Source organism: Lepeophtheirus salmonis, chromosome 3, assembly GCF_016086655.4.
Source record: "Lepeophtheirus salmonis chromosome 3, UVic_Lsal_1.4, whole genome shotgun sequence".
In the NCBI taxonomy this organism is placed as follows: domain Eukaryota; kingdom Metazoa; phylum Arthropoda; class Copepoda; order Siphonostomatoida; family Caligidae; genus Lepeophtheirus; species Lepeophtheirus salmonis.
Genome location: NC_052133.2, coordinates 38,363,459 through 38,389,858, shown reverse-complemented (window position 1 = coordinate 38,389,858; position 26,400 = coordinate 38,363,459). Strand labels below are relative to the sequence as shown.

The following is a 26,400-nucleotide window of genomic DNA, read 5'->3' as shown; positions in this document are numbered from 1 at the left end:
CCCATCAGTATCACTAATTAAAATTATTTTACTCCTGAGTAATTTAACTGTGTGCAACGGAGCTTTATAATTTGTCACATAATGCTTATGAATTAATAATTTTCATTCAAAAATTAATGCATTATGTGGACTATTTAAATAATCACATATACTCTAAAACCTTAATCTAATTTTTTGCGTGGAATTTGTACAAAATCACAACTTGTACACAACATAATTAAAACATAATTATCGCCTCTGAGAATATTACTATTACTTGAATCTCTAAACCTCTTTTCAGAATAAAAAAAAACAAGAAACTGCAGCTGAGCATGACGGAATATTATTTTACTAGCGGGAAAAGTGTCTGCCTAAGAAAAGATCAAACTCACTGATATTTAATTGTACATTTTGATATTTGAATAGAAAAATGTCTCTGTGGGTTGATAAATATCGTCCTAACAAATTAAACAAATTAGACTTTGGTTTAAAACAAGCTGCATATTTGGAGACCCTTGTTAAAAGTGAGGATTTCCCCCATTTGTTAATTCATGGACCATCCGGAGCTGGAAAGAAGACAAGGATAGTGGCATTACTAAGGGAGCTCTATGGTCCTGGTGTAGAAAGGCTGCGGATTGAGCACCAAAATTTCGAAACGCCGAGTAAGAAGAAACTCGAAATAATGACGATTGCGTCTAATTATCATATTGAAGTAAGCCTCACTATTGTTGTGATCTTATTGTCTGAACTAGCAATTTGTATTTATGGATTTACTTTTTTTTCCAGCTCAACCCAAGCGATGTAGGTATTTATGATCGTGTCGTGATCCAAGAATTAATCAAAAATACAGCATCTGCCCAGCAAATTCATGGAGATTCACAAAGAGCAAGCTTCAAAGTAGTCCTTCTGAATGAAGTAGACAAATTAACAAAGGATGCTCAACATGCTCTGAGACGAACCATGGAAAAGTATACATCGACTTGCCGTCTAATATTATGCTCTAATTCCACTTCTAAAATTATTCCTGCTATTAAGTCTCGTTGTTTATCCATAAGAATCCCGGCTCCTTCTGCTGACGATATAATTCAAATATTAGTTACTGTGTCCAAAAAGGAGGGATGTTTACTTCCTATGGAATTAGCAAGGCGTATCACTGAGAAGTCAAATCGTAATCTAAGGTACATTCATATCGATACTTAGCTTTAATGTCATTGCAAAATAATTTTTGTCGCAAGATGAATTTACCCAATTTTATTTATAATTTTTTTTTCCCTTTTGTCACTTGGGATTTTGGCACATAAACTACAATACCTATTGAATAGTATTGCTTACAATGAGTTTTCCATTGATCCCCCAGTCATTTACAGAATAAAGATTGAATGAACAATGTTTCTTTCTTTTTTAAATCTCCGAATACAAAAATTATGAATAAAATGCATTCTTCAAAAAATATTTAGGTTATGAAGCAAGGTTCCCGTAGAAAGAAAACAGTTTACATAAAAAATCATTAGAAATATATTAAAACTTGAGAAAAATCACATGATGAAAATGTTAGCAAACTAAGCACAAATAATATCGTTAGCCTCTGGAGATATACTTAAACGGTTTTTTATTCTTTTATAATAGACGAGCCTTATTACTTACTGAAGCTTGTAAAGTGAAGCAGTATCCTTTTGTTGATGGACAGGATATTGTTGACTTGGACTGGGAAGTATATTTAAAAGATACTGCACGTATGATTGTTTCGGAACAAACTCCCAAAAAGTTGCTTGAAGTTCGTGGACGTTTATATGAGCTCCTGGGTCATTGTATTCCTCCTGATGAAATTTTTGTGTAAGTAATATTAATTACAATGCCGGCTATCAGAAATTAAATGAGTGTTTCTTTTTTAAACTTTAGTGGCTTATTAAAAGAATTGGTAAAAAATTGCGATGGAGAGCTAAAAACACAACTTACATCTTTAGCAGCCTCCTACGAGCACCGTTTAAATCAAGGAAATAAATCCATATTTCACTTGGAAGCATTTGTTGCTAAGTTTATGTCATTATACATGAAGTTTATGGAAGAAACAATGGGTTGTGGATTTTAAATAATAAAACCGCTATATAACTGAAATACTCCATTTGCAATTCCTTTTTTAACGTTGTAACAAAAATTTATTACAAATATAATATAATTTTTAAAATTTATTTTTCTATGTTATTAAAGCGTTATGACTTAGGACCCTAGATTTGGAATTATGAATATTTGAATTTTTTATGATATGTAAGGTAGCCAAATAAGTCCTAAACATATGATTTGATCAATTCAAAAGTCCTTTTTTACGAGTTTGGGTCGCTTCTCGAGTATGAACGAATTTTTAAGATCTTAGAATGTTCCTTTTGATCTAAAAATATAATAAGCAAGTTTTAAGTCGTTATGAAAAATAGTTAGAGGTTGCTCAACGAGTAATATTTGTAGTTCAATTAATCGTAGCGTTTCGGCTTTCTGTTTTTTCGTTAACGTATCATAATAAAACGATTTAACTGATTCAATAGCCGATAAATCAACAATTGCGCGTACATATACTTACATCAATAAAAAAGTGAGAATTTTAATGATATGTGCGACATTTGTTCAACTATTATTTGAGGAAAAATTCCTTTATAACCAAATTTTATAGAATAAACCCAAAATTTATATAACAAAAATAAAATTGCAAAGAAAATTTAGTTTGGAGTTACTTTTACACAGAAATGACCATTTAATTTTGGTCAGTTCTCGATTTTCAGTCGAGTCGTGAATATTTTTATTTCGAATCTAAAGTCGCAGCTTAATTAAACTTAAGTGTGACTTGAGCTAAACTTAAAATAAAGGATGTTTGGAAGTCATGAGTATGAGTTCCCAGTTCTGCATTTGAGCTGATACGCAGAGTTGTTACGAAAATAAACTTACTCCTGAGTGAAAAAGTAGTTTTAATTCAGAGGTGTATGCATGATTTTGGGGAGGAGGGGCTCATAGCTGGCGTAGAAATTCCATTGGCCATAACATATTTGGAAGGTACAACATATGTAAATTGTACAGTAAAAATTTATAATATTTTTGTAAATAACAATTTTTATTTTCTTAATATAAAAGGCAGGGTTTGATTTTTGTTTGAGAGGAAAAGTAAGGCCCAGTTGTTTTACCGTGAGTGGGACTTTAGTTAAATACTTGGCTTGGAGTTATTTCAGGGTCGTAACTAGGATTTTTTATTGGGAAATTAGTTTTTTAGCCCATACATTTTTCTAAACTAATTTGGGTATCATTTACATATATACATATTTTTTTAAATTGACAACATTATTTTCTTTTTTTTAACATTGATTATTCATTATGCAAATGTATTTCTAATTTTGACGGAAAACCAAATTGTTCTGTTAAATATAAAATATTTTTACAAATTTATTAAAAGTAGCGGGAGTACACGAATTTGTTCAGATTTACAACATTTTTTTAAAGCTTAAAAAAATGAACATACTAATTTAAAGCACCATTTTCCATTTTGAGGATATAAAACCCCCAAAATCAAATATTGATAGGAATAAAAATTTCTTAAAATATTTCTAGCTTTTTCTCAAGATATTTTGGCTTTTAAACAACTTTCTTTGGGCTATTCGAATTTACAAGGAGAGGATCATCATAATTATACTTACTACTCTTTCATTCTTAATTATATATATATTTCTGCTGTAAGGATTTATTGCAAAAAAAAAATGGCAACTTGATTTGACCAGGTTACCAAAAACGCAGCCAAGTATTTTCTAATCAAATTTTATGCTGATCGGTTGGTTTGTTTTTCTAATTTACTCCGAAGAAAGAGACTATGATATTATTTACAATGTGCTGGATTCCTATTTTTTTTTTTTTTTTTTATATTAATGCGAAGGACCTCGGCCAAGTGCCTCCCTAAAATCAATACTTGGGCTAGCTCATAAAATTCATTTGAGCGGGAGGTCAATCCCCTTCAACCCTTCCCCCTCTAAAGAATAATTTCATGTTGACTTACCAACCTGTTATAACAAATCAACCAAAACCTTAATCATAAATATCAAAATTCATTTGAAAATTACTCAAAGCCCTCTTCTTGCTCTTAACGAGGTTGCAACAAAGATTTAATTTGCAAAAACTTTTTTTAATGTTGACTTGTACAAAACTAAGGACAAAATCCGCCAATGCACCAAAAACCAATTGGGAAATTGCAGTTGCAACTTTCCTGGTAGGATAATTACTTCATAAAATGTACAATCTCAGAGTATACTCAACCATTCCTTCTAGAACCAAACAATTCGATTCTATTGCCCATGAAAGAACTTATTATTATTATTTTGAAAATTGTTACAAGTGTACTAGGACGTCCTAGTAATTAGCTTAACATGAATATGATAACTTTTTAATGAATATACTATCTACCTTGCATTAAATATTCTATATCAATTCAAAAAATTACAAAGAATTTTGGCTCATTAAAAGTATTTTTTTACATGACTTGACTACTCAACAATCATGAAGGATCGGTTCATGTTTTTAAATTCTTTCTGTCACCTCAAAAAAAAAAAAAAAAAAAATTGTTATTATTAATTATTATTATAGAATATTCATATTTAAAAAAAGGTAAATAATTTAGTTGAGGCTAAGGTATTTTTAATGACACTTGATGTTTTCATGTTAAAAAAGTTCATTTAAAGAGAATTAATACATTTTTTTAAAGGTGATATATATCTAATAAACGTTATTACTTTATATATTAATAAATTGCCTACTTTTAAATTATATCGTGATTTATAGTAATAATGAAAAGCTTCAAACAAGTAACCCAATCCACTAAAAGTATTGGAAGACCCCCAGAACATAAGTTATTCTCAACAGCAAAGAATATGGGTAAGTAATAATTTGAAATAATAAAAAACACATTTTTAATTTTGGCTCAATAATTATAATATTGCAGAAGATGTTAGAAATGAAAGGGAATTCTCACCTCCTGAAATCCATTGGAGAGAAGCTTTGAAGCGTATGAATCGGGAAATTCGCAAAGTTCAAAGTTTACCTCCAGTAGAAAATCTCTTAGAAACAACGCCCATTATAATTAAATCCTCTTTAGAAATTCGTGAAAAATACTTCAATAAAAAAAATGAGGACTTAATTCGGAAAGCTCGAGGGATTTTTGATAATCCGATTCCGAAAAATACGTATGATCTGAAAAACATTATATCTTTATGCTATGCAGACATAATGTTCTTAAATGATGATGATGAACTTGTAATTTATGAGTGCAAATACTTAAAACCATGGGATTTTCCCTTTGAATTTGTTTCAGCTACAATAATGGAAGAATGCATTGGTTTTCATAAAATAAATATTATTGACCTTATTAGAACTTTTTTCTGTCAAGACCGTCTTATTTCAATCAAACAAAAGATAAATGTAGATCCATCGAAACCAAAGAGAAAGTATAATAATTATTCAAAAACCAAGATTAATGGGACTAGTGCTGAAACTTCAGACTGGCGATCTGAACTTAAAAACCGAGGTAAATTTGTTAAAACAAAAATACTGGAAGAAATTGATTTAGGTGTACCTGAATATAAACCTCCTTTTCGATCAAGTGCTATCGTAATGGATTGGAGAGACGTTATGAAATCCCAAATGGAAAATGCTGAGGAAAATGATCCCTTTCTCAAATGGAATAAATTAGATCCTTCGCCTAATAAATCCAAAACAAGGATAAAACTCAAATCTCCAAATCAAAAGACAAGAATTGCAGCAGAAAGAAACAAATTTTCAGAAAATTCGAATGATTCTATATTTGGAGCAAAAATAAAGCTAAGGCCATCAAACAAGGATCGTCCATTGGCTATACAAAGTGTTAAGAAAAAGACAACGAAAATTATCAATTTTGTAGCTATATCTGTCACTACTGAAGAGGAGAAGGTGATCGACGAAATAGATCATTCCCCTATGACCCCAAAGGTAGACAATGCGGCACTACAAAGTGAAAATATTGAACTAAAAAGTTTAATACTTGAAACTTTTTCTGATTCTACCAACACACCAATTAAGGACAATTTGAATAATAATATAAGTAATTCTGACATTGTCAATACGAGCAAGGACATAGAAAGAAAAGATAAACTATCTGACGATAAGTTAATTTATTCTCAACATTCTGAAACAAATAATGATAGATTGCATGAAACAAACAAGCCTTCAACATTAAATACAAAACCACTAGAGGACTCAATCAGTAGAACTTTCAAATTCAGTGAAGAAAAACGAAACTTTTTGGTTGATAGTTATTTCCTTGGCAATTTATATATAGGTCCACAAAAGTCTAAGTTAAATGAATCTCTGAATCCATTACGGAATATACATATTAATAATATAATATGAAATAAAATATACTGTGCATGATTGACACTTGAGTAATTTCGAACAAAAATCGAGAAAATGAGAAATTGTTTTGGTCAAATTTCAAAATATTTTGCAGAAAAGAGAATGTGAAATTGTTTTATCATCAAAAAAGAATTTATTTTTTCTCTAATGCAGGGATTACTATAGACTCTTATGTACTCTATAGATAGTACTACCTGCCCAATGTTGTTTTAAGGCTCTGATATAAACGTTCTACATAAAGTTTGGGCTTAAAATACTTAGGAATAAATGGCAATTTCATTTGGCATCAAATTTAAAAAATAAGTTTTGCTTTTTTAAAGAAATCAAACGATTTTAATGCACTTTTGAATTTTACACATTTCCAAAATGTGTCTACTTAAAATTCAGGTCCATTACTAGCTTTTTTCTTTTGGGGAGTTATATTTTTTGACAATTTCTAATTGTCACAAAAAATAAACATTTTGAAGACTTTCTTTCATTATTTAAAAAAGAAAAGGACTAACTATTTCAAATTTGACAACAAAGATAATTTAACCACGGGGTTGGTTCAAATTTTGAATTAAATTGGTTTATTAGTATACACCAATAGGCATAGGAGACGTGGAGAGGGGAGGCATTGTCAATTAAGTTAAATGTAGCAATATTTTGGACAGTTAATTTTTTAACTATAATTGAAATTTAAAACAAAATTAAAAAATATATCTTTTTTTTAAAATGTCATCAAATTGAATGAATTTTTTTTTTTTTTAAATCAAAGTTTCAATATCATCATGCAAAATTGAAGTTGAACTCAACACCCCTCTGTCCCTTAAAAATTATCATATTCTACACTTATGGGACTATAAACTAAACACAAAGGCTATTTCACCAATTTCCAAGCCCTTGTAAATTTTGAAATACTTGAAATTTCGAGTTGAAAATGTATTATTCTGCATACCTTGTATAAAGAGACATTTCATCCATATTTGGACAAAATCTGAGGTGGTAATATTCAAAATTTAATTTTTTGTCTCTCTTTTATATGGAATAATCCCATGAATCATTTCTTAAGCAAATCTGTTGCGGGAAGAGCTCAAAGTTTAAGGCAATTTAGTTTATTTTCTACAAAAACCATAAATGTTATTATAACACAATAGTGAAGAAATGTCTAAGTGGAGTTCTAGACTTTTAATACATATTAGTGATGTGCCGCGAGTTGAATATTACTGAATAGTATTTTCGACTTTCTAAAAAATACTTGAGGAATTACGAGTTTTACTCGTTTCTCGCTTGAATACTCGTTACTTACCTGAACTCTCGATACTAACCCTAACACTTTTCGCTCCCTAAAAAACTCGTCAGTCAAAAAATTCAAAAAAATTTAATAAATTATTGAAACTTGTCATTTAAAAATTTGTGTAGTTCTCTCGAGGACTCTCTATTTGTAATTGTATATATAAAAGGATATTATAATAACTATAATTCTAGTATACCAGAAGGACCATAATATATTTAATATTAGGTACTGAGGAGCACAAAAATTGTTGTCGTTTTTTATATTTCACAGATTAATATAAAAATTAGTCTTACATATTTGAATCGTGGTCATAAGCGTAATTCAACAGTTTAAATAGTCAATAAATCAATATTTTACTATAGTCTGGTTATAACTTATAACAAATCTGTTTTTAGTGGCACTGATGCTTATTAATATGAATGTAATAAATGATAATATATAAAAATAGACGGCGAAGTAATTTAAGCAATGTCGAATACTCCCGCTAGTCTTTTAAAAAATCAAACAAAGGATTTTAGGAAAAAATGTCAAGATAAAAAAATGGAAAAAATGGCAAGATAAAAAAAGGAGAAGTGTCTAAATGGAAAAAATGGCAAGATTCTATTAAACTGATATAATATCATTATTTAATCAATGATGTCATAAGTAGTTCTTCCTCCTCCTTGCACGCTTTTGTATTCTTACCAAAATTGTCAACCTTGATCATTCATAAATCATAATTCATAAATACAATAATATTTTTTCAAAGGCCCTTGAAAAGTTCGTTAAATTAGGGAGGGGTATAAATTTATAGAAATTAGGAAGTTTAGTTTTAGCCCAAATTTCTAATAAAATCTTGGTAGTATTTGGGTTCATTAGAAAATTTGGGCTAAAACTAAATTTCCTAATTTCTATAAATTTATACCCCTCCTTAATTATAGAGGAATACGCTATTAACCGCATAATATCTTTATTTAATCCAATGATATCTTTATTTGATTTAAAATTCTACATAGTTTATCGTGTCTACAATTTTCCCTATTAAGAGTCGTCTTAATGGAGTTGGAGTTAATCAAGACGAACAAGGGAGGACCAAAGCTCTGTTTCGAGGGATATATATATACAAAACAAATAGCTACGAAATCCAAGATAAGGTGGAGATGTGTCCGTCGGACATCTTGGTGCAAGGGGATGATGACCACAAATTTGGAAATGGGTGATCCCAAGAACAGCCACCCTCATAATCACAGTTCCGACAATGGTTCAATTTCTGTAGTAAAAGCTGTCAATGCCATGAAAAAAAAACCTCTGAAACTCAGGACAAGCCTTCAGCAATTTACGCCGAGTTCGTCCAAACTTTGGACAACTCTACTAAAGCGCAACTCAAGGACCAAGATTCTATCAAAAGGACTCTTCGAAATCAAAGAGCCCAAACTTTTCCACCTGTACCGTCTTCCCTTCTGGAGCTACGAGTGGAAGGTGAATGGACATTATCATCAAAAGGGGATCCATTCTTATTTTATGATAATGGTCCATTGTCAATAGCCCGAATCCTTGTTTTTGGTACGTATTCTGGCCTTGAGTATATGTGTAAGGCAAACACCTGGATGATGGATGGGAATTTTTCAATGGCACTCCCAGGCTTCTTACAAGTTTACGTTATACGAGTTCCTCTTGGAGATACATCGGTTGCCACAGTATTTGCCCTACTTCAAAATAAGACTCAAAATATTTACCAGGAGTTTTTTGATGCAGTTTTGAGTCATTGTCAAGATCTTAATTTCATGCCTGACCCTGCTACTGTCATCCTGGATTTCGAACAGGCGGCGATCCAAGCCGTGAGACTATCTCTGGATCCAGAGGTACAAGCACAAGGTTATTTTTACCATCTGACCCAAAGTACTTGGAGGAAAGTTCAAGAACTGGGTCTCATAAATACTTATAAGCAAAATCAAGAATTTCGACAGTTTTGTGGGGAGATAGATTCTTTGGCCTTACTTCCAATTGAAGATATCTCCAATGGTATGGCTTGTCTTCGCAGGCGATGTCCACCTAATGCAGAGCAATTACTTTCACATTTTGATGCAACATGCGTTGGTGGTATAAATCGCTTTGCTCATTATCATGCTCCGAATGATGTCAGAGGTGTATTGCGGCATATTCCTTCGCGCTTTCCTCCCACACTCTGGAACGTCGATCGTGCGACTATTACTGACTGCCCGAGGACTAATAACCAGTGTGAAGGATGGAACTCCCGTTTTTTCCATCTCGTTGGACACCACGACCCATCAATTTGGAAATGCATACAGGCATTTCAAAAGGAAGAATCGACAGTTTCCACCATACTTGTTCAAGAAGCGATTGGTCAACTTCCTAAAAAAAAGCGCAAAAGGATATACATTGAGCAACAGCAAAGGCTTAAAAACTTATGCGAAAGCTATGTTGCTGGGCATAAGACTATATCCCAGTTCCTTTCACGTGCTGGTCATATAATATCCAATCTGATGTCTAAAACAAGGGAAGAATTTCTTAAAAATTTTACCAATAAAAGTACAATTAATTAAGTTTATGTTCCAGTGTATTTTTTTTATTAATAATGTGGTTTCATTGATCCTGTATCTTGTATTGAACTCGAGATATTTTTATTTTTTTTGGGTGACAAATGATGAAAAACGACACTCTTTTCTTTAGACCTTTTTAAGTTATTCATCATTCTATGATAAGGAATATCATAGAAAAGTATTTCATATTTTATTTCTTTTAAAAGCCCTAATCAAAAAATACACATCTTTAAATATTTTTTTATTTCTTGAGTGATCTTATATTTTATGGAGCTGTACAAGCAAACACATAACAAAATTATCTTATTGTATACGATTTCAATATTTTATAATGACTCCGTAATAAATAATCCTATATTTGAAATATTTAAATTCCAAGCTCTTCTTAAACATCCCTTCATAGCTTCAATTCTTGAATCTATTCAATTGTTATATATGGATTGATAGGACTCTCCACCCAAGGAAGGAGTCGACTCTCCTCTTTTGAGGCTTAGCTTGGTTTGGTTTTCATCTTCGGATAAAGTTTCAATCTGCCATTATTCCCGTAGAAATTAAAATTCAAGGATCTCATGTTGATGATAAGAGTATCTCGGATCCCTTCTTTTGTACTAAGTCTTAGAGAACATGAAAGTATTTCTGTCTTTAATTTATGAAGATCGATCTAAACATATGAAAAACATTTCTAAATTAAAAATGTGTCGCTTAATTTATTCAATTGTTTGTGTTTATTATTTTTGATATGCTTCAACATTAAAATAATAACTAATATATCATATTCATACTGTGATAATCCTAAGTAAACATATTTATTTTATCAAAAATTGATAAATGTAACTTTTATGATTTTTTTATTGATTTTTTCCCCATAGAATAAGATCTAAATTACTTGAAAGGTACGCATTTTTTAAACATTCATGAGCCGAAAATAACGATTGAAATTACTAATTTGATGATATATATTTTATTCATAAAACGAACTTTTTAAGGGCATTTGAAAAAATATTAGTGTATTTATGATCACCAGAAGTGGACTAATACCCACCATGATCAAAAGAAATAAAAAAGATTTTATTTCTCTGTAATTAAAAGGAATACCTGAGTTTAATAGACACAGCAGTTTCACAAATGCCAAAATTTTAAAATACAATATAGTTAAGAGAAATATAAGGCACCTGAAACTTTTGAGGGCCTCAAATCTTCCCATTTTTAGCTTCGACTCCACATCCTTTTTATCATTATTATTTAGAAGTACCGTTATTAAAAGATAGAGTGCCAAAGTCATAAAAAAATGTTATGGGTCTTATTAGGAGCAGTTGTTGAGGAATGCTACTTTTAAGTTCGAATTAGAAAGTAATTACTAATTTGGAGACACAAAAAAGATCAATAAATATTTAAAGGCGAAATCATTCGACCCCATGTTTGAGAGACCTCTCTCGTTAGTGAGGCTCAGGCAAAATTTCCAGTTCCGCGATAAAATAATAATAAAGTGTAAATAAATTGCATTAAAGTCATCACGTCATTAATAAGTTCAATTAATAATTACGTTTGTATCATGGTTGTTAGAGGATTGAACTTGTAAACTTCACTCGGGTAGGGCGTAGTCTACCACGGGGTAGGTGTCCTTTTTCCATCTCTATGTATGGACCGAACTGCGTTTTACCGTTGGATGACCAATATTTAAGTTCGAAGCAAATCATACGTACAGCTGCTATATAGCTTTTAGCTATAAAACCAAAAAATTGAAGAAAAGCTAAGAATTTTGGTGGCTGCCATCTTGTGTGTAGCTGTATGTAAGGTTCTGTGGACTGTGGTGTGTGAAGGTAAGAGACTACACAGCAGCAACTAAAGTTCCATCATTTGTCCATCTGATTAAAGTATTTATTTATCTTTGATTGCATTAGTCGTAACTCCATTAGTGTGGTGAAGAATGGCAAGCTTAATTGCAAAGAACGCTTTGTCTCTCGCAGGCAAAAGATCCTTTTCCGTATCATGTGTGGCCACATCCAAAGGATCCAATATGTCTGATCCCAAGTTTCACGCCACTGGCCTTGAGAAATACGAGATATTGGCTGCTGAAGCCGGAAACGACGTATGTTTCACTTCCCAATCCACAATTGACCAGGACTCGTTCTCCAATGGGGGATTAAGGAGATGATTCCCCCGCCCCCTCCATTTGGGAATGAAATTCTGGTCTTTTTGGATGTCTATGAGACTCCGAGTCGGAGGTGGAGGTACTCATTTTGGAATCCTAAAATCTGTTCCTTCGCCTCTGTCTGAATTGTGTACATAAATCATATATAATTAAATCAAGTCTTTCTCCCCGTTTATTTGTGCGTAAAAATTTCAGAATCCCTTTGACACTTACCTTATTCGACCTGAAACTGGACAAGGAGATTCCGCTAAAACACCTATTCGTATCCCTTCCATTGAAAGCTCTCGTATTGTGGGTTGTTCTTGCGAGTCGGATTTCAAGGACGTTGTATGGTTCAATTTAAATGCTGGAGAACCTCAGCAATGTGATTGCGGAGTCTATTTCAAATTGTTTCATCATAATCCTTTACAGTCCAAATAAACGGGGAGATTGCATTTTATAACTTTTTTTTTCTTTTTTTTTTCATTTCTTTTTCCCTTAATAATGACATTCATGTAAATATATCATTTTGATTTTGAAGGATCCCTTTTTCTTAAGAGCTAAACATATTGTAAAAGCAACAAAGGAAGAACCTCATATTGTGGATGCCCTCGATGAATATAGAATGGTGGGATGTCTATGTAATGAGCACGATACCAACATTAAATGGATGTGGCTCTTTGAGAACAAACCTAAGAGATGCCGTTGTGGACATTGGTTTAAATTGAAGAAACACGCTGCTCCTGATCGTTATGAGATGCCTCTATAAAAAATTAGCTTTTTAATTTGTGTTCGTATTCCTTTGTCTCTCCTTTCTAAAATGAAATTAGTCAAAAAGATACGATGTTTTAATGTGTTATGAATGGTAGTATTAAAATCATTGATAGTTGAGTCGGGCTTTTAAATAAGACGTTTTATTTCAATAAATTAAGTATATAATCACCTCACAGTAATTGCTTTCTTAATTGTTGATCTACCATATCCTTATGAAGGTTCTCTTTTCATGTCAAGTTAGGTTTATAATTATAGAGTCAGTTGGTTTTTTTTAAGGTTTTGTATACTTTAAATCAAATAGCTTGTGTTCATTTATGTTTATTATAATTTTAACAGTAGTGTTTGGTTCATTTAGTTATATAACTACTAAGAAAATATAATCTTATAATTGGAAGGAAAGTAAGAACAACTCATTGGTTCCAGCAAAAATGTGGCTCTTTTCCTAAGTGAAGTAGAAATTGCTAATTTTTGATTCTTTAATCATATTGGGGACCTGTACAATGAAATAAGACAATTTGCTATTAATTTCAAACCATTTTTTTTTTTTTTGTATTTCCTTAACAGTGGGATTGTCAAGACATTATTATAAAATAGACAAATAAAACGAGAGATTAAATGGTCTGTTTTTAATTTTTTTTTGTATCTTTCTCTCTGTGAACTTTCAAGGATTTTATACGCAAGATATAAGACTCATACGGATTTTGAAGGAATATGCTGATTATGTGTGAATTAGTTCATGGGAGTTAAAGTAGTGATTTTTTCCTCCTAATTGGATTGGACAATATTTTCAAAGCAATTGCAGTGTGTCAATATAACATAACTGGGCTTTTTCAAATTACGATTATTATAAATACAGAACTGAATCCCAGGTTCATGTCCCTTGATAACTACTCACAATGCTAAGAGTGTAGAAATTTTTGGATATCAGTTCATTGGATATCGTAGCCTCATAGTGCTACATTTTCTTTTGTGTATATAATTATTTGAAATTACTTATTTCCAAGGTATTTGTACTATGTTCGTCGCTATTATGTGAGATTGTTTCCATTAACTTAAGATTTGGTTTTGAATAAAACTGGGCTGCATACTTTCAAAATGGTTTACCGTGGAAAAAATGATGGGCGAGGAGACAACTCCTCTTCAAACAAAATTCAACTTTTTGTGCACTTTTATAGATTGATATGGCAATGCCACCGTCCTTTCCTCTGTACTGAGCTAGCACTGGGTTTGGTTTACACTATCATTAATCCATATGTGTATTTTATTTGTCCAGCATATAATAATGGAAGTCGTGTTATGTTGATTAGGTTATGAGCTATTATCTATTGAGAGAATATTGGATGCTAAGCTTGTACGTTTTTCATTATTAATTTTAACTAGAAACAATGTCTTATTAATTATAAAATTGTTAAAAATGAGCTAGCTAAATCTCCAATGATCCTTAAATATAATATTTTAATCTGTAATACGATGTTAGATTTGGAATGAAATAAATTGCACACGTAATGCCATCGCTTAAAATAGCATTAACTTGTTGAATGGGCAATTTTCTAATAAAAAGTGAAGCATAATTTTGGTCCATTATTTTTGGTTTTGCTTGATGAAAACTTATGGATTCTGTTAACTAATTAGTTTTTGAAAGAAATAGATAGAAAGCGAGATTTGCTTAAATTTGCCAACATCATACGAAAAAACACCACGTGAAGGGTTACATTTTATATAACACATCAATAAACAATTTAATATTTGAGATGGATTACAAAAATTTTAATTAGATATTATTTTAGAGTGTATTAAGGATCAACTTTATTCTATATATGTAAATACTCCTAAATGATCTGTTCAAGGCGACTACTGAATGAGTGGCAGGCTTTTACAATTCCATCATATATTACTCAATAGGTGTTTCGTAATGTTGGACATGAGAGTGACCGTGCTGCTGTGAGGTTATTTAATTATAGGTTTGACTCCATAATTTTTATTCATATAATGATCAAGATACTTGAATCCGCGATTCCCAAAATGAAGGAACGTTTTCTTGTAGGCAATTTGTTTTTTTTTTTGGCCATTTGAGACAGAGCAGAGTTCTGCTTCAACACTTGAAGAGTCCATATTTTATACTTCTACTTATGCATAACAATGTTGTCACAAAAGTTGTGATTTTGCTCAAATTGTAGAAATGACGATTTGTATGTCTCATAACGCCTTATTTAATAACAACAATAGCCATTTCAATTACCATTTACTAATTGTTGATATCACTCGATTTTTGATGAAAATTACCTAATCAAAATTGACACCCTTATGTTATCGATCATCTAAAGAATATGCAATTATTGCATTATCTTCATTACAAGCACATTAAATCCTTCAGTGATTCATGATTGCAACTTGTACACGAGGGATTAGTTTTCATTTCCATCCTCTCACGGCTGTTTGTAGTCGATCTGGTAAAATCATCCCGTGACAACTAAACTGCACTCCTCCCAAAAGAATTTCATATTTTCAGGTGTATGTGCAATATTCATAATATATCCTAAGTTAACTTCTCATATCGATCAAATCTTCCAAGTTTTATCTACCTCTCTATAATCTCTAGTTGTACTTTATTCTAAATAAAATTTTATAAAAATCAAAGTATACAATATATTACAATATTTAAAGCCGCAAAACAAGGTCGACGACAATCATGCTTTTAGTGATATAAACAAAAAAAGGGTATAGTTATAATAAATTTAATTATTTATAATCTATTCAACGATATCTTATAAACACTATGAGTGAGGTAGTCTACAAAACTACAATCTCAAAAATCTAGGTCCTTCAGCCGATTTTTGACTAAATTCTTCAACAAAACTGCATTAAATTACAGAAATAAAATCTCATTATTGAATTTCTCAAGGTTACTTAAAAAATTCAAATTGTTTTTTTTAAAGAGTAAATTATGCAAATATAATCGATCCCAAACAGGCAGAGTTTGCAAGATCAAGGAGGCCTCATAGAACAAATTTTATATTATTGGCTCCTATTAAATTTCAAACTCCACATATGATGCCAAAATTATAGAAGCTACTTTCAGGATTAATATTATGAAGATTATCTTATCTTAAGTAAGCTTTAACGGTATATTTTGTGATAAAATTGGCCGTACCTAGTCACTTATATATTGATACAAAAATGTTTTTGTCTTTATAATGAAATGAAGCAAACTTTGCTACTTTTCAAAGCGTATAAGCTTATTAATTATATAAATTAGGGATATCGCTGGGTTAGTGAAAAAGTGACGTAACTGACCATTTTCTCAATCTAAGATATGCTCATTAGAAGTTTGTTTAATGTATATTGAATCGTTTTAACGGGTGTTGTTTTTTTCTCTCCATAAGTCATGATACTCAACAACAGTCAATGAATTATGTCCTCGGCACAAAAAGTCAAAATGCTAATTATTTATGGAAAAAGTCACTTTCACGTTTTTATGCTGCAAATTATATCCTGCAAACACATACCGGTACATACAGTTACATCCATTTGGCACCAACTTATATATTTTTTGGATTGTGCCATGCAACTAGTATAAAATTAACCTAACTGTCACTTACGTCATTTCGCGCTGCTATAATCTCTCTAAAAACTTACCGGTCATAAATATCTATCTTTGAGAATATGTTCTGTATTGCTTATAAAGTCAGATAAAGCTATAAAATATGATTTTGTTGTTACGTCACTTACGCACTAAACCCACAATGTACACAACGGTAAATAGTGTGAATTAAAGATGTAGGCAAATTGTCTATCCTGGGGAAGGTCTAAAGGGGAGACCCGTGACCTTGAAAAGAGGGCAACTGCCCTTGTAGTCATTAACGTATGGGTGAAGCATAAAAACTTTTTCCCACTAATGAAATTAAATTCCCAGTTTCAACAAGGAGTGATACATTATCATAACATAATAACCCTTGTATATTTTTGGTTAATATTATCAGCAGAGATTAGACTCAAGTTATTAATTTGATGACTTATTAAGACTGGAATAGTAATTCAAGTCATGAAATATATGTATTCAATAATTATGTAATTAATTTAAGTTTTCGAGAAGTTACAAGTGAGCGAACTAATTCAGAAGTTGTTAGTTCTATTTGATATATTTAAACAATTTATCAAGTATAAATTTGTAAAGAAATATTAAATAGATATTTCTTTAGATCGAATTAAAAGTCAAATTTTAAAAAAACGAGAGCACATGCTCGACAATGTTACGTAATATACTAATCAAAAATATTTTTATTTTGACAAGTGTTTCTAATGAATATTAATATCATGTTGAAAATAAAAAGCATATTATAAAACCCTCTACAGCAGAATATGAATTAATTGGTTATAAAACTTTCTTTTTTAACAAAAAGCAATTATCTTATCTACATCAAGGATATTTCGAAAGAAATATGCGCAGAATTTTGAAAAATAGAAACATTGATATAGTAATCTGTAAGTATTTGACCAAATATGTTGGAACCGGAATTACAACTATTTCCAAAATACATATAGGTGTATTTATCAGACACGATTATGAAACGTCTTTCATTAAAATGAAAGTTGTTTGAAATTACACACAAGGAAAATGTAATAACCATATTTTTTAGAAATGAGTCTCAATCCTGGAACCTCCTCTCAATTTTAAAAGAAATGAACCATACTTTTAAGTAAAAAAATAAGTATATTTTAATAATTAAAATACTATTAACAGATCTGGAAGAGCTTAATTACCATAAACACATCTACCAGCGTAAATTTTCAGACACAGTATGGAATTAAGCCTCAATATGTACCTAATAGAACATGAAAAAATTTATCGTAAATAACAAATGCAATATGCCTAGTCCTGCTTTTATGCTTCTATTTATTTCGCGAGTCCCATCTGCCATTATCCACTAAATTATAAAAATTCCGTATTTGAGTATCATATTTATTCGCCACAAAGTGTCTTTTCAACTTGAGTGTAGGCCCTAACTCACCTCCACTCACACTAAAATCATCATTGAGAATTACAAACTTTTGAATCTTCTGAGCATTCGACGTTGCTTTAGAATTAACCCTATCAATACCCTTTTGTATGTGATCCATAAGAACAGGATCTTTGAGAAAGTCTGAAACAGTTTGCACTTGATTAGATGGTGAAATTGAGGAGCACATTTCAATAGCGTCTTTAGTGAGATTATCAGAGGGCTCCATAGTATCTGGGTCTATGTTTACTCTTAGTGTTAGAAGACAAGACAAAAACTTTTTTTTATCTCCAATAACCATAGCGTTACTAAGAAGAGGAATTTCCATTTTGATTATATCTTCAATTAAAACTGGAGGAACATTTTCACCGCCGGCTGTGATAATAAGCTCCTTAATTCGTCCCGTGACTTTGAAATATCCATCGGCATCTACTTTACCAATGTCACCAGAATGTAACCAATCGTCCTTATCAATGGCTTCTTTAGTTTTTTCGGGATCAAATAAGTATCCCATCATTACATTTCTGCTACTCATGCATATCTCTCCTTCACCATTTTCATCAGGTTCATATATCTTAGTAACACAACCTCCAACATTGCCTCCTACTGTCATAAATCGGTGATTCCCTGGTCTATTGCCTGTTTGAGGACCCGAAGACTCACTCATTCCGTAGCAGTCATATAGAGGAATGTCTAAGCTAAGAAAATATTCTAATGTTTTTCGAGAGACTGGAGCTGCACCAATCCCACACATTCTAGCTTTATCTAATCCAAGGCCTTCTTTCACTTTTTTAAATATTAGCTTTTTCGCCAAGGGATAAGAGATTCCACCCGGTTGTTGACCCTCTAAAGACTTCATATTGTGATTAAGTCCAGTTTTTTTAGCCCATTCTCCAAAAGCCTTTTTGAAACCTATTATATTACATATAAAGAGTAATTAAAACATATTTGAGAAAATATTGTAGGTGCTACGCTACCTGTATTTGCTTTTCCTAGTTCCCTCATTTTTTCTTCTATTTTTTCATAAACTCGAGGAACGCCAAAAAAATATGCTGGTCTAACTTCTCTTAAAGTACTCACGAGGGAACCTTTCAATGCATTTCTATCACAAAAATACATACTCATTCCTTGGGCAATAGGCATCCAGATATCCATCATTTGAGCAGCAGAATGACTCAGTGGCAAATAGCTGACTCCTCTATCGCCATGTTTAAGACCCAAATAGTGATTTGAAGTTCTTGCAGTCCATGTGACGTTATCATGGGACATCATGACTCCTTTTGGAGGGCCTGTTGTCCCAGATGTATAGATCAGGCTGCAACACTGATTAATCGATATATTTTCAAGTCGGTTTTGGACATTTTCCCCTTTCTGAAATAGTAATTAAGAATTAGAATATTACAAAATAAGAAATAAAATGAGAGACGAAAAGATACCTTCTGAGCGTTTCTAGCGAGATCCATAAACTCCCTCCATGAATAGATGTTGTCTCCTCCTTCAAACTTTTCTTGATATCCGTAGACAATGATGGCCTTGAGAAAAGTAAGTTGCTCCTTGATGGCATTCACTTTTTGTAGTTGCTTCGAGTCTTCCACAACAAGGACTTGAACTCTACAATCATTAGCAACATATTTCACAGCTTCAGCTGAATTAGTAGCATAGATCCCTGCCCCGAACCCTCCAGCAAAAATAGCCCCAACTAAGCTCAAACTCCACTCGGGCGCATTGAAGCCCAAAATCCCAACGGAATGGAAAGGTTCAAGGCCGAGCTCTATAAATCCCTCGGCTGCTAACTGTGCTTCTTCATAATACTCTTTGTAGGTCCACTTATTCCAATGATCCGCTCGTTTGACGGCCATCGCCACACTTTTGGGGTAGGAATCCGAAGCATTCTTGAGGAGTGTGGGAACGGAGAGAGGTAGAATACTGTCAGGACTAGATCGAAGTTTCACTGCTCCGTTCGGATCAGAATTCGTGTAGGAATTGGCGTCAAGTAACCTATCCGGACCCTTCATTTTATCAGTTGAGAATGAAAAAGACAAGATGGGAAACACTTTAAATGACGATGAGGTGATGTAAAAAATATCGTACGATATTTTGAATATAAAGAACGCACGCCTTATACACTATTTCACACGCCGAACAGACTCCTGCTGCACCAATAAGTAGATTGTAAAAAATTAACTTGGTCGTCGAGCAGGGGGCCCTTCCTAACAGCAGCTCACTTTCCTTCTTTCTAGTACAATGTCAATATCCTACTTTTTTTATTTTCCAGATTTCCTTTCCTCCACTCTTTAATAATTTCTCTACTGCTAGCTACTAGCTGTAAATTGTAATACGTCTTTCTAACCAATGTTACATTGTTACTAACTACGTCATTATTTATTTTTCAGCTGCCACACGTTTCTACAGAACCTACCAATGACGCCATTTTTATACAAAATATACCATTTACTTTAATAAATTATTAGGAGAGAACCTGGTTGATTGTCTATATACTATTTATAATATTTTCAATAGATTTATTATAATGCAGGTCCTTGTTTATTTATATATGCCTTGTTTCGACCTGGAATTTAACTCAATGATACTTTCACGTCTTATATAATATATGTTGTGTACAAGTTGTAAATTGTATAAACAATAAAAAGTAAAAAAGTTACAGCTTCTACGTTTCATTATGTTTGATTGAACTACAATATGATTCATTCTAATTACAAGCTATTAATGTATATTATCGCTTCATTTTGATCTATTAAAACCAAGCATTTATTACATATGCATAAGTGTCATAACTGTGGAACTTTAAACGTGCCACAGAAATCTTATCAATTAGTAATTTTCATTACAAAAGTCAAAATTTATATTATTTATACATCGAACACCAATGGAATGAATAATCATTTTCGTTATCTTTCTGAGGGGTGCTTTGAATTCTTCATTTAAAATAGTACATCGCATTTTTGAGTTTAAACTTCTACAATTTTCTAATACAAGTTACAATTTGTACAAAGCAAATAAGCTCCAGGTTTCTCAAGTTTTGAAATCAGTTTTGGCAGGATAATTATATACTTACGACGTGTTATGAGTGTACCTATGGCGCTATTCAACTGTATTTATTAAGTTTTTAAATAAGTTCTAATAAATAAAGAATAATGCATGCAAAAAAAAAAAAGGGATTTCAGATTAAAAATTAAACGGCACTTGTAACTTGTTTTGAGGCCTTTATAAGTGGAGTTACGTGGCTTCTAAGTTTCATTTGAAACATAGTAGTTTTGAACTGTTTTGATTGATGATGCAGCATCATCAATCAAAACAGTTCAATTGCGTGAGACTTGAAAGCCCTGAATCTGTTCCATTTAAATTTTTATACATCTTTAGTAGAATGCGTTTTTTATGTCTTAAAATTATTTTTTAAATGACGTGTTGGCGGTCAATATCCATGTGGTTGATTGTCACAGACAGCTTAATATACTATAACGTAATATATTAATGACGATTTGGTTGATCCATTATATCAATAAATAAGAATTAATCAGTTATGTACTATTAAATAGGTAATATAAATGAATCCTTTTATCAATTTAAGATCAGAGAAAATTGATTGACTTCGATGTACAGTAATATCAATTCAATCATTAAATAGTCTTATAAATTGAGAATTTAAAATATTTAAGAAGTAATACATGAAAAAGTAGAAATTAAGTAATTACAAGATAATTTAGAAAATATACACAATAAGGGGCTTCATTTATTTCCTATTTAAACTCCGTGGTGAAGCATAAAACAAGTGATGTAGTAAGAAATATAAAATTATAAATGAAGTCAGAAAAAATGATTATTATCTGTTAATTTAAAATTATAATAATTAAAAATTGAAGACTTGCGACTCAACTTAATCTCACAATCAAAGACTCGAGACTTGATTAGAACTCGAAAGCTAGATATAAAACGTTATTCGTTATTTTATTATACAATGCAGCCTTACCTCCGACAAGAAACAGAAAAAGAGGCCAAAATCAGTTGATAGATAGCCAAATTCTTCCCAACAAAATGGAACTTTTGTTCAAAGATTGATAGAAATCATTTACAGCTTAGCAATAACTAATTCTAATTAAACCAATCAACGTTCAGAACACTTATTAGGATAAAAGAAGCAGAAACATCAACACCTGACAACAAAATACATTTTAATAATGTTCTTATACTAACGAGGTAACGCCGTGTTAGGTTAGCACTAGTGTTGAGACTCGGTCCAGAACGGAATTTTGTTCTTGAGTGTTTTTTTCTATACCGATATTTTTTGGTCTCTCTTAATGGACCGATTTTTTTTCGGCCTCACATATTATGAGAAACCGAATTCCGACTTTTTTTTAGTTCAACCGTCATTGATGTTTTCATTATATCAAACAATGATCTTCATAGATTATAAATATCTGGATAACCTTGAAAATTCATTGCTTACATATTACATTTACAATTTATTTATCCATATATTACAATATGAAGTTAAAACCATAAAAATAAAATATATGGTTTTAATTCGACAATTACTACGGCCTATGATCACTCTTAATTCATTAAGGTCGGAGTAAGTTAAAATCTGTGTTCTCCAAGAGATAGAACTAAAGGAACATAAATGAATATATGTACTTTAAGGTTGATCATTCATCTTAAAAGACGCTCGATTTCGGAGTACTGAATTTAAAGAGGGAAACCTCTTCATTTTGAAGGCTATTGAGGTTTGAAGATTATGAAAAGCAAAATTATTAAAAACAAATTGTCAATTACGTGTACACAAATGATTGAAATTATAACCAACCCTAAGACTCGACTTGGAAAAGTCATTTCAATTTCTTGACAGGGTATAAAGTACTCTTTAAGGTATACTTTATTTTCTGAGGACTTGAACTGGACTCTATAATAATATTTATGAACTCGATGAAAATATTCAAGTACTTTACTTGAACTTGTGACTCGACTTGGATTTACAGTAAAATGACTTTTTCTCACAATAGACGTATGTAGATTGATAAAATTTCGACTTAATATTAAATGACAAATTTAATGAATTTAAATTCGTTGATGAGGTCGTGAAGTCTACTTCTGTGGTAGTTCTCACAGTACTTAACTTTTAAGAGTTACAATGGGAAAAATTATTTTCTTTCAATATGCTTCTACATAATATTTCTAGTAGGGGTCTACCGATGCATCAGATCGGTTTTTTAAAGTACTGGAATCGTCTCTATGCTGCCGATTCCCCCTATGCATAATTATTAATATGGATAATACAAATTATTTGAACCCATTTTTGAAGACAAATTACGGTTACAAATCAATAAAATAGCTGGACTAGACGACGTTGTTCAGACAAATTCAAAAACAAAAAAAAAAAAAAAAAAAGGGATTGGGGGAGGGGGATGGGGGGTTTGGGGAGAAGTACATAGAAACAGTATACACATTAGCAGGTTTGTACAGGAAATTTACTTGAATGTTTCAATTTAGAAATAACCACATTTCAATTTTAGTGCCCCATACATTTGAATTGTATCATAAGTTGTTCAAAAAGTCTGTAACGGCGGGAATTGGATTGAGCGTTTTACTCTGAAAGCATTAAGTCCCTTTTTCACTCTATGCATATTTCTTTTTGAATGATTTTGAATAATATTGTTTATAACAGAACTGAAGTCGAGTCCATATTTATCTGAGTCAAGTTCGAGTCATCAGTATCTGTCCCAGGTCCATTAAAAAAGACACAAGTCCATACTGGAACATTGGCTTATACATAATTCAACTCCTAGGGCAAGTGTATAAAACTCAATTAGGAACTTGGGATAGTTAAAGATTATTTGATATAATTTGGGCCGAACCAGTAAGATAATAGAAAATAGCCTATGCCCTATGACCATTTTTTTTTATCAGTAAGGCAGTTGAAATTAAATCCATGTATGAGAAGCGAGGAGGCTGACTTTAAATATCTAACAAACTCCCTAATATGAGCGAACCAGAAACAAATTTACTCCTGAGCACGGAGAAGAATTACTTTTTAAAATTAAAACTTGTTATAAAATTATGATTGATAAATTTACGTATTTTTTTCCTATCCGTAATTAATAAAGAGGAAACAATTTTGTTATTTGTTGATGAAATTCCTCTATATAAATATCAGAGTCGTCCATAAAGAGTGTATCGGAACCAGAATTGGCTGAAAATTTGGTATCGGTACATCCCTAATTTCGAGACTTGGATAACTATTTTTTCTAGTCTTTTCAAGTCCTAGACACTTTTTCGAATTCCAAATCAAAACCCCGCAAAAATTTTAGTCACAAGCTAACAAACTAACGGAAAATATTTATAATTTAAAAAAAAAATTTTTGTCTCCCTTTATTTTTTCCTAAGATTTTTTGTCTCTCTTTAATTTTATTTTCATTTGTAAGTCCTAAACATTTTAGCATGCTACTTTTTTTTGTTGTTGGTAATCTTAACAATGTTTTTTTATTTTCTGTAGTTGTTAGATGTTTACTCCTCAAGAATGAAAGAGTAATGATAAGTATTGAGTAACTAGGTTTTTGTGGGCTCATAAAACAAAGAGTAACTCTGAGAATTTTGGTGGGAGCTATCTTCTATCTTAATTAAGTAAATTTATATTATTAAATTCAAAATTTGTCTGTTTGTTGACGCCTAATAACTCTGAGTAATGCCGAGTACTACTCCTAGTATAATTATAAATTGTTTTCTTTCCGCTCTCTCGTTCAACACCAGGTTCTCCGGAACTAAATAATTAAAATAAACTAACGAAACGCTAGAGGAGATACAATGGTGCAGTATTTTATCATTTTTTCTTAAGATGTCGCTTTTCAATTGACGCTACTCTGTTATTTTCTTACCTACGTAGACTGGGATATAATAATGAGGGATAATCAGTATCATTAATCCTGGAAAAATTTTAGTTGGCCTTTTTTTTGGAATTAGTCATCGGAAGAATTAATTTTCTTTTCCTTTGCAGTTATCATTATTATTTAATTTCTGAGTAGTGAACATCCTTTCCAAACAGATTCAATTATGTTCAAAACCTGATCGAACATTCGTGTGTGCTCATAAAAGACGGAGCTTAACCATGAGGATTTGTTACAGAGTTTTAATTGTAAGTCTTTGTTGGACTAAAAGTAGAATTAAGGATCGACATTGTAGTAATTTTAGCAAATGTAATTGTTTATATCCTTTTCTCCTTGCTTCCTATTAACAGCTGATTGTAGCTGATCAATGAAACGTCATGGGCATTATTCTTTCTCTCCCCTAAAACATTATAAATTGAAATTGTCAGGGATACCATGTTAATTTTCGGTTTCCTTTTTTTAACATGCCCATTGTGCGCCGGATTTTCATCACTAGAGATGATTGATGATGAACTCTCCAAACTCTAAAATTGCTGTGGGAATCAAAAAATTATTTTACCCTTTGATTTGTCCTTTTTTGAATGTCCCACTAAAATGAAAAGGAGTTTTCCATTATAGATTTATGATTTATTGATTGTTATTATAATGATTAAAAGTATCATAATAAATGTATTTTTAAGATGCAATAGTCAATTATTGTCAGAGATGGGAGCTAGGACTCGAGACTTGACTTAGACTACATAGTTTATTCATAAATATATATTTTGACATTGATGATCTATTAAAAATAACGAATAATTAACACCATCATCTTGGAACTCAAATAAATAAATTAGTTGGTTAACTAAACTCTAAATTATAAAAGTCTAAGATATGTCCGTCTTCCGGACCCCGAATGAACATCTTCTAGAATGTAAACTATATTAGATAACATCCTAACGTCTAATTATATCTCCAAATAATAACTAAACTAACTAATTTTTTGTGTACCTAGACATTTTTCAGCTATAAATCAGGTGATTACTCGGTTTTAACAATAATAACCAAAACTAAGTTTGTACCCTGTTCAGGTTCAGTGTTTCTATCGATTCGGATCTCGATTCTTTCATTTCAACGGCTTTGCCCTCAGTCTCGGTTCAGCTTTATCGTTCTTGGTTCCAGTCTTCGGTCTAGATTCTTTTTTATACAAGCTCAGTTTGGTAACAGGGACTTAAAACAAGGGGCATCGCTAGAAAATTCGGACCGGGAAAGGATATTAGGTATAAAATAGGGCCGCAGCTACTTTATACGTAGAGTGCGTAGTGCCACAAGTTCTAGGAGGGGCCTCAAAAACATAGGTTGCTTAAAAAATATGGGTTTCAAAGTGGCAGGCTAGGGGGTGCAGAAAGATGAAGAA

At 31.7% G+C, this 26,400-nt stretch overlaps 4 protein-coding genes and 1 long non-coding RNA gene across 6 annotated transcripts; 3 read left to right on the top strand and 2 right to left on the bottom strand.

Annotated features, from left to right (window-relative positions):
- The first annotated feature begins 303 nt into the window (after window positions 1-303).
- Window positions 304-2,168, top strand: RfC38 (replication factor C subunit RfC38). Its single transcript, XM_040709196.2, has 4 exons — window positions 304-691; window positions 766-1,157; window positions 1,606-1,812; window positions 1,879-2,168. The coding sequence occupies exons 1-4, from the start codon at window positions 410-412 to the stop codon at window positions 2,066-2,068; spliced, it is 1,071 nt and encodes a 356-aa protein (XP_040565130.1). The 5' UTR covers window positions 304-409; the 3' UTR covers window positions 2,069-2,168.
- A 40-nt stretch (window positions 2,169-2,208) lies between these two features.
- Window positions 2,209-6,471, top strand: LOC121115042 (uncharacterized). Its single transcript, XM_040709195.2, has 2 exons — window positions 2,209-4,878; window positions 4,946-6,471. Exons 1-2 carry the CDS (start codon window positions 4,791-4,793, stop codon window positions 6,385-6,387), a joined length of 1,530 nt encoding a protein of 509 aa, XP_040565129.1. The 5' UTR covers window positions 2,209-4,790; the 3' UTR covers window positions 6,388-6,471.
- A 3,961-nt stretch (window positions 6,472-10,432) lies between these two features.
- On the bottom strand, window positions 10,433-11,888 carry LOC139905007 (uncharacterized). Its single transcript, XR_011779418.1, has 2 exons — window positions 11,750-11,888; window positions 10,433-10,867 (listed from the first exon to the last, which is right to left on the bottom strand). It is a non-coding gene; the product is annotated as an uncharacterized lncRNA (long non-coding RNA).
- A 115-nt stretch (window positions 11,889-12,003) lies between these two features.
- LOC121115040 (cytochrome c oxidase subunit 5B, mitochondrial) lies at window positions 12,004-13,228 on the top strand. Of its 2 annotated transcripts, none has more exons than XM_040709192.2 (2): window positions 12,004-12,295; window positions 12,879-13,228. In XM_040709192.2, exons 1-2 carry the CDS (start codon window positions 12,134-12,136, stop codon window positions 13,104-13,106), a joined length of 390 nt encoding a protein of 129 aa, XP_040565126.1. In that variant the 5' UTR covers window positions 12,004-12,133; the 3' UTR covers window positions 13,107-13,228. The 2 variants fall into 2 exon arrangements, with proteins under 2 accessions (XP_040565126.1, XP_040565127.1); XM_040709193.1 differs by having other exon boundaries at window positions 12,011-12,295; window positions 12,554-13,228.
- Window positions 13,229-17,802: 4,574 nt separating this feature from the next.
- On the bottom strand, window positions 17,803-20,677 carry bgm (acyl-CoA synthetase bubblegum family member 1). Its single transcript, XM_040709191.2, has 3 exons — window positions 19,545-20,677; window positions 19,086-19,479; window positions 17,803-19,020 (listed from the first exon to the last, which is right to left on the bottom strand). Exons 1-3 carry the CDS (start codon window positions 20,121-20,123, stop codon window positions 18,002-18,004), a joined length of 1,992 nt encoding a protein of 663 aa, XP_040565125.1. The 5' UTR covers window positions 20,124-20,677; the 3' UTR covers window positions 17,803-18,001.
- Window positions 20,678-26,400: the final 5,723 nt, after the last annotated feature.

Excerpts from the sequence above, each read along its gene's own strand:
- bgm (XM_040709191.2), bottom strand. The coding sequence starts at position 20,123 with ATGAAGGGTCCGGATAGGTTACTTGACGCCAATTCCTACACGAATTCT. Across the intron at positions 19,480-19,544 it reads TCGCTAGAAACGCTCAGAAG|AAAGGGGAAAATGTCCAAAA; the intron begins GTATCTTTTCGT and ends TTACTATTTCAG. Across the intron at positions 19,021-19,085 it reads ACTAGGAAAAGCAAATACAG|GTTTCAAAAAGGCTTTTGGA; the intron begins GTAGCGTAGCAC and ends GTAATATAATAG.
- LOC121115042 (XM_040709195.2), top strand. The coding sequence starts at position 4,791 with ATGAAAAGCTTCAAACAAGTAACCCAATCCACTAAAAGTATTGGAAGA. Across the intron at positions 4,879-4,945 it reads CTCAACAGCAAAGAATATGG|AAGATGTTAGAAATGAAAGG; the intron begins GTAAGTAATAAT and ends ATAATATTGCAG.
- RfC38 (XM_040709196.2), top strand. The coding sequence starts at position 410 with ATGTCTCTGTGGGTTGATAAATATCGTCCTAACAAATTAAACAAATTA. Across the intron at positions 692-765 it reads CGTCTAATTATCATATTGAA|CTCAACCCAAGCGATGTAGG; the intron begins GTAAGCCTCACT and ends TTTTTTTTCCAG. Across the intron at positions 1,158-1,605 it reads AAGTCAAATCGTAATCTAAG|ACGAGCCTTATTACTTACTG; the intron begins GTACATTCATAT and ends CTTTTATAATAG.
- LOC121115040 (XM_040709192.2), top strand. The coding sequence starts at position 12,134 with ATGGCAAGCTTAATTGCAAAGAACGCTTTGTCTCTCGCAGGCAAAAGA. Across the intron at positions 12,296-12,878 it reads CTGCTGAAGCCGGAAACGAC|GATCCCTTTTTCTTAAGAGC; the intron begins GTATGTTTCACT and ends TTGATTTTGAAG.